The 10,897-nt window shown below is 38.9% G+C and overlaps 1 protein-coding gene across 2 annotated transcripts; it reads right to left on the bottom strand.

The window, feature by feature from the left end:
* Positions 1-4,587: 4,587 nt before the first annotated feature.
* On the bottom strand, positions 4,588-10,502 carry fgf8a (fibroblast growth factor 8a). Of its 2 annotated transcripts, none has more exons than XM_034301900.2 (5): positions 9,693-10,502; positions 9,548-9,584; positions 8,643-8,790; positions 7,024-7,130; positions 4,588-5,671 (listed from the first exon to the last, which is right to left on the bottom strand). In XM_034301900.2, the coding sequence occupies exons 1-5, from the start codon at positions 9,722-9,724 to the stop codon at positions 5,396-5,398; spliced, it is 600 nt and encodes a 199-aa protein (XP_034157791.1). In that variant the 5' UTR covers positions 9,725-10,502; the 3' UTR covers positions 4,588-5,395. The 2 variants fall into 2 exon arrangements, with proteins under 2 accessions (XP_034157791.1, XP_034157786.1); XM_034301895.2 differs by having other exon boundaries at positions 8,643-8,823; positions 9,693-10,500.
* Positions 10,503-10,897: the final 395 nt, after the last annotated feature.

Genomic DNA, 10,897 nt, shown 5'->3' with positions numbered 1-10,897 from the left:
CTCTAAATCAAATATTAAGTATTACGGATTTTTTTAAGAGGAAGAACCAGGGTTACCTGTAACATTTAGATGAAAACATACCTATAACTATTGTATTGTATAACTTATTGTTATACAATACAATAATATTGTATTTACTTATGTAGTTGCTTATAATATTGTATTTACTTATGTAGTTGCTGTTGCCTTCTTCATTTGAAATTTAGGGATTGATTGATTTTAGAAATTTAGGGATTTATTTTATTGGAAGTGTTATATCGTGGGATGCATGGTAATGCAAACATAGCTCTATGCACATACATGGAGATTCGATCCATGTAGTACATCATCATGGTATCTGCACATAATGGAAATATTCATGTTTTTAACATGCTCTGTAATACATACTGCTTTTGGGCAGGCTTTAATATAAGTAGTATGAGTAACCTAAGCCATTTTAAACACAGCCTGAGTTTGCAGTAGCGATTACTACCCAGTGCTAAACACTTTAAAACTGTTACTGCTAGTGGAAACCATGTTGCTGCTTTTGATACTTTTTGTAGACTCATCTGCATCGTATGGGGAAATATGAAACCCCTTGTGGTATACTTGTTAAACTCCTGGCACTTTTATAGTTTAGAAATGGTCTGCAATGTATTAGTCTGATTTCATAATAAACAAAATGAAACGAGCAGAATTTTTAGAAACTGAGAACTGAATTTTTAGCAGATATAGGCTGGTCAGTGGTAAGCCACTCCAAGCTAAACAATCAATCCCTAAAATTATGACAAAGACTACAAATGTCCTAACTGCTCTGATTATAAACTCAGAACATGATCAGTCAAGATACTTGTTTTTCAAAGTGTAAAGGAGTTTTGGAAGTGTAAAAGCGAAAAAAGAAAAAAAAACTGGTGCTTTCTCAATGTGGTTTTAGAATAGTGTTTTAGAAAGGCCTTATTGAAAATGTTGAAAAGTGGACTTCACTAGAAAAACCTACTTCTTTTCATTTTATGTTCTTATTCACAGTTCCAGTCTCAGCTCCAGTCTCCACTGCTCCTGTAGACTTGATTTCTCAGTGGACATGCTCAGCTGCTTGTGGAATGCAATTTGTTCTTTTCTTCGTTCAGCTCTTTTCCAATTCCTCTCCCTGTCCACCCCTCACTTTGGCTCCACCAACTGCATTGATGTTTTTCTTCTTCTCCAGCTTCTGTTTTTTGAATGGCAAGCCTTTTTGACTGGGGATCCCATCTCATCTGAGCATTCAGTGTTTGTCATTGTAGGACATGTTTTTATATTGCCTTCACAATGAACCCATTTGATCCTACGTTATGGTATGTGATTGTCAGAAATGCAACTACTTGATAGGTGCTTTGTTGGGAAAGAAGTGCTAGCTTGACCACAACCTATTCAAAATGATGACCAAGTAGTTTAAGGTTCTGTGGCAGTGTTTCCCCGAACCTGGTTCTATAGTCCCTCTGCACTGCAATTTTTAGTGGTTTTCCTTTTTAAAATGGTTTAAGTCATTCTGAAGCCATAAAAATTTTGTTAATTAGCATGTTAATGGATCTTTTATGACTGTGAGTTTGCACAACTCCATTTCTATGAAAAGTACTGAAGATTTACTTCAAATGAAGTCCAACCACTTCACCGTTGCTATTTGCATATAAACTCTCTTCATGACCTTAGTATTATAAGGTTCTATCTCCCATATTCACTGACAGCAATAGCTGAGAAGTTTCTTTCTTATAATTTCTCGCTTAAATTTAAATTGAATTGTAAATATCAGCTTTTACATGATAAGCAACTACTTTCTGATGCACATCAATGGCAATCTCTGGGATTTCATGTCATAAACATTCTACATATCAAAAATACTTTAATGGGTCTGAGTCACTACGCTGTCATTACAGAGAGAACACTAGATGCTTTGATCAGTTGTGCACAATATGTGTACATGAAATATGCATATCACCCCAATGACTCAGCGCTCCACATTCAAGCACTATGAATGGCCATGTCCCCAATACTCAGGCTTCTAAAAAAATCATTTATGGCTGACTTTCCAGCTGAATTGACATAACTAAAAGGAAATAAAGAAGGAGGGGGAGACTCTTTTGATCTCTTTTGAGGGGTGCAGGGTACTCTCTGAGGCTGGCAAACACATTTAGCCCGTAATTGTTCCGAACATTCTAACAATCAGCCTTAGAAATGCATGAGCAAACAAAGATTACAGATCCAATTGGAAAAGTCAACAGGTCTTCCGTAAGTCCCATTTATAAACAATTAAACTGTCGGGACTCATCTCCCCTTTGATCGGTGTTTGCATTTCAATTATGTCTTTCAGTTTGGCTGCGAGCTAGTTGTGCACTCTTGTGTGCTACTGTAGCTTGAATGTTTACATGAACAAAAAAGTGTTAGTCTTGGTTTAGGTTTGAAAAATAAACATATAAATATTATATTACATTTTTTGTAAATACACTTAAAGATCCACTCAAGCTCCTTAAACTTTTGTCTTATGCATATCGATTTGCTGGGGACGCTTAAGCTGAATTATTTATGTTATTTCCGAGTCATGTTCTATCAATTGAGCTCCTGTTTGCAGGAATGATTTTATGGCTAGGGTTAAGGAGAATGTGAATTAAGACTGCTTAGAGGTCTGGGTCATCTCATTCTCTCACCCTGGCATTCTACAAATTCAGCAGGGGGCCTTGTACAAGTCTAAATTGCTCCCTAAGCAAATTAAGAAGGTAGCTCTGTTTGTTTATCTGGGGTTAAGGATGACGGTTGCAGCTCAATAAAATGGATGAAAGCAGTTTTTCGCCCCCTCTTTTTCAAGGGAATTGCCCCTCATTTGCATGGCATCACAAGCTACACAGAAGGTGTGATTTTTCCCACAACCTGCTGGATCCCTCTGGTTTTCTACAATTTTATGGTTACTGAGACAAATTTAAGAGGAAACCAAGGCCAGATAATGCAGGATAACTGTGGCAAATCTTCAAGCCCTGTTAATCAGTAGTGATCATCCTAAATGCAAAAACTACAGGGAGCCTCAGAACTTCCTAGAACATAAATAATCCTTTTTTTATTCATAATTAAAACATACAAGATTTGTCAAACTTTTTTCCCCCAAACACTACATTTGTTACATCTGGATTCATATATGTATATAACCTTATGTATTTACGCCTGGAATTAAATGCTGCAATAAGTAATAGTTCCAAGGACTGGAGTACACTGGAGGTCAGTGGAAGTCCCTGCAAATGGGGTGAAGTAGTGCTGAGTAGATTGGAACGGGTCTAAAGTGCAGCAGCCTCTGTAGAAACTCAGAAACGCTGAGCCTAAGAGAGCCCTGCTGAGCTACTGGCCTTTCCACAAGTTTGACCCTTGCACCCTGGGTCAGCTACTAGCATAACATGAGGCAGACCACATGGTGGACTGCACCGTAAAAACTCAACCAGGTTTTTGTAATAGACCTGCAAGAATGCACATCATATGCCCATAAATTAATTTCCATCATTAGTGACATGCATTATTATTCAGAGTGAAATCATAATCATCTACTGCAATCAGGAATTACAGTCTTAATGTAATAAAGCCCTGTTATATTACGTTTTACTGAGAGTGAAATTAAATTAACGCTTATGGTGATTCATAATTATGGGCTTTATGTGGTATGTTATCTTGATACATCCATATTTCATAAATATCAAGCTTTGCTAACGTAACAGAAAAAAGAGGTATTAATGATCATAAGCTCCACTCATCAGTAGTAACATTTGCCCTCCATCTTAATTCTCATTCACTGATTCTCATTCAGTCCTCAATACCCTCCCTGCAAATACGCATAACCTCCTGGAACAAAATGTAGACTCTTCAAATTAGATTAAGCTACAGGGTGTTAAAGGTCTGAGATTAAAGAAAAACACCTGTCTGATGGCTAGGAGCCAGAGTCAGGGAACTGCAGCATGTCCGGTTCAACCAAAGGAGAGGCCAAACAGCACGAGGACCCCTGGAGAGTCAGTCCTACTGAGCTGTTGACCTGTGTTGAGCCACTCCAAACACACTGGGGGGAGATGCCTTTACATGGTACCTTCAACTCTGGCCCCACCGGCCACTAAGCAGAAGGGTTACACAAACAAATTTGGTATTTATTATGATGTAATTACATAATGCTAAGCTGTTGATACATATCTGTGTTTGTGCAGTTTACTGAAGATTTTTGAATAGATTGTTTATATTTGGATAAGTCCATAACATAATATTAATCAATGGAGGACAATGCATTAGAATTTAACCCCTAAATGCATGGCTTATTATTCAGTTATTTATCTTCAAGCAAGTAACTCAGTAACTATTAGTAATTACTCAGTAATTACTACTCAAACCAAACACAAATGCATAGTTAAAAGAGTGAGGAATGTCTGGCCCTGCAACACATCCTTGGTCTAGTATATATTGAATATATTCGTTATTTTGATGCAGGAATGTGTTATGTGGAATGTATTTGGGGAGTTATTCAGAGATCCCTAAATAAGGTAACATAAATGTGAGGTACATGAAGTTAATACGAATGAATAAAATGAATAAAACAAAGGAACAGACAGGTACTGGTATCCTAATGTAAATTTATTACACATTTTTAAATAAATATTTCCATCATTAAAATTATTTTACACATCCTCAAATAAAAATAGATTTATATATGTATAAAAACAGACAGACACAATGCCACAAAGAACAACATCTTTCCTACGTTTCATACAATGCATTTATACACCTTGAACACCTCAACAGTTAAACCATGGTAGGAAATGTGTTGATTATCAAAATGTAGCTGCCACAATTATATATGTATTTAAAGCTGTGTTTGCTTTAACTGTTTATCTCAAGGACAATCCAGAACCAAGAGCCACAGAGGTTACTCAGATGAGCTGGGTGTCTTATCACTGGGTGGTCGAGAGGTGCCTTGGCTGTACATGTAACTCAATACAGCATTTTTTTTTTGTCAGTGCATTCTCTCAGGCCCTCCAAGTCCCCATGAGCAGCAATATGAAGAGTATAAATTACTCTAAAACTGACAAAACAAAATGAAACAATGAGACGGTGAAGTCCACACACTACTAAAATGTCAGTTCTGATGTCTCACATGTATCTCAAGCCATGTGCTTCACTTTCCTAACACTTTTACACAAGTCAGTACTAAAAGTCTGGAGTACAAAAATAGAACTTTTTCCATGTATTTTTTCCAGAGTGTGTTTTTCTTTTCTAGAAAATTATTTAAAAAACTATATGTTAGGTATATTAATGCTCAGTACAAAAATCATTTTAGGAGTCCACAAGAGGATTCTGTTCATTATCTGAGATGGTATTTTCTCACTCTCACTCACTGTCCCCCTCTTTTCTCCTGCATTACTCTTCAGCGCTCTCCTGAGTAACGGGTGCGTTTAGTCCGTCTGTTGAAAGGGTAGTTGATGAAATCAAACGGTCTGTGCTCCGCAATGTGGTGTCCTTTGGGCATTCGCTTCATGAAATGGACTTCCCGCTGGTGTTGCCTGGTTTTGGAGCCCTTGCGAGGTCTTCCTTTGCGTGTAAATGCCATGTACCAGCCTTCATACTTTACATTCTGGAGAGCCGTGTAGTTATTCTCCAGCACTATCTCTGTGAAAATGCAGTCTTTCCCCTGACCGTTCCTCTGCAAACAAGAAAGAACAGTGAAGAGTCAGATATCGAATTCATTTTAAATCTATGTTTCCTTTGAAGGTAATTTGAAAATGTATCTCAAAATCTGCCAGAAGGTATTTGTAGAAAGCCTGTCCACACACACACACACATACACGCACACACACACACACACACACACATACACACACACACACACACACACACACACAGCATACAGCATATGCTTAAGTCATTATAGTTCAAGATCAAGAGAAAGAGACATGACAGCAGTAACCAATGACTTTCCCCCTTTGGTAAACACCAGTGAAGATTCATCCTCTGAGATTAATCGTTTTATCCACCTTGGGCTCCTCACAGGTCAACACTTTAAGACTTGCTTTTAGAGAGGATATTACTTGCATAGATGCTCTTTTTTATCCTTCATAGCCAAGCAATCTGCTCATAATTATAATATTACCTTTATCAAAACTATTTTAAAGAATGCAATACCCTTCAATCCACTACTGCTGTAACTTCTAGGTTGTTTCAGAACGTGGAACATAATTTGAAATTAAAGTTTTATAACAGTCATAGCTATAATCAGTTATTGTACTCCAAAAAAGAATGCATCTCAGGTCCCATACCAACAGAGCTTCCTAACCTAACCCTTCCAAATCTTGCGATATGTCAATGCCTTAACGTGGCAAATCAAAAGTGCAACTCTAGCTCCAACCTCTTAACAAAAAGGTCCATTAAAATTAACCTCATATGAAGTATAGAAGATTGCTCACAGTCTATATCCACCAATAAAACACAACAACAAATAAAAAAAACTCTCTCATGCAGGCTGTCGTTGGGCAGCCAATATGTCAGATAGCATAAGATCAGGGGTGCCAAGCAGATGGTCCACCTGGTAGGGTGCTAGGAGGTGGGGGCCGAGTCTCCATCCCACTTTATTACCATTCACAGCAAGAAAGAGGCACAAATCCACCCTGGAACAAGAGTGCCCGGCTAAAAAAAGGAGGAAAGATCCTATTCCTTACACTCCATATCCCATACTGCAACCCAGGAAAGGCTTGGAGCAAACTGTAAGCATTTACCAGACAAAAGGAGAATGTGGACGCTTTCTATTTGCTTACACCTTCTCTCCACGGGATATTGTGGTTTTACTATTATAATACTTCAGTGCAGGAACAGTAGGAGAACTGTCATCTATATAACAGAGTAATATAGCTTATGCTTGTACCTTATGCTTCCTATTGATCCAACCATCAGAACTAATCCAAAAAAATCCATCCGTTTAATCCAGAAACTGTTGACTTTGATATCTGTTACAACAAGGTCTGTTACAGGTTTTTCTTGAATGTGTGTTTTTCTTCTTACCTTGCCAATCAACTTTCCTCTCCTATTCATGCAGATGTAGAATCCTGTCTCAGCTCCTTTAATTCGAACTCGACTGCCGAACGTGTCTGTCTCCACAATGAGTTTTGCTGTGAAACAAAACATTCATTCCAGATCAGAAACTGTGTTTGAGATTCTGTGGAAGAAACTGTAAACTGTACAGTACATCATTTTTTTTATGTTAAGGCACATTCTATAAGTACTCATACACATACACAGCCTCTCATAGAAGCATACACAAAACCCATAGGGGGCCATTTCTTAGGATTTATGCCAGTCCAAATTCTTTCAAAATGATAAAAACAGGTGGACCTCAATTCTTTTACAAAAGAAGACGCCACCAAAATATGTTAGGCCATTAAAATAAATCCCTGTATGATTTTAGCCAATGAAGATGAAATCCATGTTGTTTTCATCATGTTTTTTTTCTTTCAATCAAAATGTAAAGTTAGATAACTGTGCACATCGCATGTACATTAGGAATGCAATTAAAATAAGTGCAATAAAGTTGAATAAATGCTAATTAAAGTTGAAATGAAAATTGGGCACTACCACCTTTAAAAAAATTTCTATAAACCTATGATTAGAATAACTTTTCTAAGACAGCTGTGCATGTGTCCAGGAAAGATAGCTTCTATAAAAGTCACCCTTCCATGATGCATGTGCCAAAGATTAGCACTTGCAGCCCTCTTTGATTCTCTGTGCGCTCAGTGATCGTAAAGAGTTACGGTTCAAATGGAGGGGGTCAGTGAACCTGCTGGTGGACCACAAGCCCCAAGCTGCAGTCAGACTTTGGCCCGAGCTAACAACCCTGCTGTCTGTGCAACATGCTCAGGTGACACGGATGTCACCACAGCAGTGCAGGGCCCGAGCCAGCCTTCCTAAAATACCTCAACATGACTGGCAATTACAAGGCTTTGGGATGTGTTGAAACCGCATAAGAGAAAGCTGGAACTGGAGCTCAGGCTCAAGGGAAACTTGTTTTTTTTTTTTTTTTTTTTGTCCTTATCTATGTTTTGCCCTTATCTATGTTCTAAAAATGGTATTATTGATCTAATTATTAATCTGCAAATTAAATTAAAGTAGTATAAATGCTTAGGAAAAAAATTTAGAGGAAAAAAAAAATCCAAAATTAGTTTCAGTATTTTTGCTAAAAATGTGTGTGTGTGTGTGTGTGTGTGTGTGAGTATGTGTGTGTGTGTGAAGCGCACGTAAAAGCAAGAATTCGGCTTCTCTTAGAAGTTAGTCAAAAGAAAAAAGGAGCGTTATTCAGGAAATGTTCAGGAGGTTGGAGTGAGATGAGTTCTAATGGTTCTTCCAGACGCACTCGCCTCTCTAGAGAGTCACCTTCAGAACCATCTAAAATCCATTTTACATTTGTTTGTGCTGCAAAACTTCTTTTTCAGCTTGCAGAGCTCACTAAATACCATAAGTTCTTCAGTCACTGTATACAAGTCTTAACAAGAAAGCTGCAGAAACCACGGCAATAACCTATAGCAGCTTTAAATCTGGGGAAGTGTACAAAAAGAAGAAGAAGAAGAAGAAGAAAAGGAAATGGCATATTAAACAGCATCGGGTGTGTGCCAATAGAAAGCTCTTACCGTGCACGTCTCCGTCCTCGGCCATGGCGTTGATTTTTTTGTTGGCCAGGACCTGTACATGCTTGCCACTGGTTCTGCTGTAAAGCTGGTAGGTCCGGATGAGTCTGCGGCTGACCCGGTCCGTCACCCTACTCTGCTCATTCACATGCTGTGTAAAATTAGGCGGGGACTGAATGGTTACCTGTCAGAAATTAAGTACGACATAATCAATATCTGCAGAATTGCCTCATTAATCGTTGACAGAGGCCTATAAATTACGTGAGCATTAAAAGTATTAAATACAGTAATCAGATATTCCATGACATAAATAAAGTCCTACCATTATTCATCCCCCTCCAAAAAAAAAAAAAAAAAAACAAGCAACGACTTTAGAATTAACCCAAGATGTTAGCACTAAATTGAATAACCAAAATCTCAAAATATGCTCAAGATCATTTCAAATAAATAGTGAGGAATCTACGACAGTATTTTTTCCCTGTCAGAATGATAAAGGAGCGCAGGAGTGGGTAAAGTTTGGCCGGGGTTAGGACGCTATCCAGTGCGCGCTCCGTGCGCTCTGCGCTTGGCCATGCTGCCTCGCTTCAGGAGGAACCTGCTCACCTCCATATCCATCTGATCAAATAAAACGCATTAAGCACCCGATTTCTCTGCTTTTAGATTTTTCAGCGCGTATTCAATTTACAATTGGGCAATTTACATTCAGGTTATGCGCTGACATACTGTTTTAAGATAGGCTACAGCACAGACCTTGCTTTAAAAATGTGTATGAGTTTCCTTAGCACACTGTACTATACTGTAATTTTGTGTATTATCATATATTCTGTATGAACATGCATGATTTATTGTAAGCTCAAGACACAGAATTAGTACTATTTAACAGTATAAATTTTAAATGTTGCACATACCTGAGCATAGTAGCAAAATGCAAAGAGGTGAAGGAACCTGGAGGGGAGAAAGAAAGAATATTACATTAATGCAATGAAACAAACAAATAAACAAACAAACAAAAAGGCTATATTAAGGCGCGAGAGGGAAAGGACTTGTACTTACAGATAACTTAATCGTGACGGAATTAATCTCATTGTTGACCTCGTAGATAAAAGTTAGTAGACCAAATTAGCGTCTGATTTGAAGAGATAACAGCTCAGGGTCTCCCAGTGGAAATGGACAAGGTCCTCTCCCTGAAAAGGGTGATCTTCTTGGACATCCAAAGGATGGCTCACAGGACGAGGATGCGATCAGTAGCCTGTACAATCTGCCCAGGAGCAGAGAGGAAAATCCGAAATATGAAGGACGCCTCAGCACACGACAACCAGCGCAGGCTGAAAAGTAGGTTTGAGACGAGCCCAAACCGACAGCGGTCAATTTTCTGCTCAGTAAGAAAGGCTTAAGTGCACTTAATGCAAAAAAAAAAAAAAAAAAAAAAAAAAAAACACGAGTTCGTGCAGTATGAGCTTCCCAAGTTACACCACAAAACGCATCTATAATGATATCTTTCAAGTAAAACTAACTGAAATAAGAGCGAGTTGAGTCATGGTGTCCATTTAAAAAAAATGACAGCAAAATAATGGTGGCTGCGTGTATTTCCAGCGAGGACTCCGTTGACGTTTTGTCCCAGTCGGATGTCCCTGCTGTGGACACAACTCCGTTTGGGTGTCAGTGTGTGGAATCAGGACGACGCATCCCGCACTACTGCTGCTGCTGAGGATGAGGATGATGAGAATGATGATGATGATGATGATGTCTCTTCAGGACACGGTGCTGCTGTACTGAGCAGCCTCTCTTATCCCCTCCTCTTCTCCCATTCCCATGCAGGCTCCAATGTCAACCCCGTTCGCGCTTTACAGCCGCGGTTAAAGTGGTAGGTTGGTCCTGGAGGAACAAGCCCCCTTTTTCAGCAGAACAAAAGCGTCCCCCTTCACCCCCTCCCTTCCCCCCATGAATTTCAACTACACTACTTCACCTGAGCTGAGGATGAACACTAACTCGAGCTGTGAAGGCCTAGAGCGCGCAGAGGGGTTTGTGCGCCAGGTTGCGGTAAATGTGGGCGCACTGGATAAATCCTCTCATACTGACTTCCCTGAGCGAAAGCAGCACGCCTTTAAAACCTACACGGTGTATTTTACTTTCTGGTCATCGCTGGAACATTACACTCATTGCTTATTAAAAAGAACTCATACTTTTTTCAAAAGTAGGCCTTTAAACCAGCTGTAGACCACTAAATAGCCAGTCTACCCTACTAACTGCCCTGCTGT

Source organism: Pangasianodon hypophthalmus, chromosome 3 (assembly GCF_027358585.1).
Source record: "Pangasianodon hypophthalmus isolate fPanHyp1 chromosome 3, fPanHyp1.pri, whole genome shotgun sequence".
NCBI classification, from domain to species: Eukaryota; Metazoa; Chordata; class Actinopteri; order Siluriformes; family Pangasiidae; genus Pangasianodon; species Pangasianodon hypophthalmus.
Note: the sequence above shows the minus strand (reverse complement) of the source record. Positions and strands in the feature narration are given on the sequence as shown.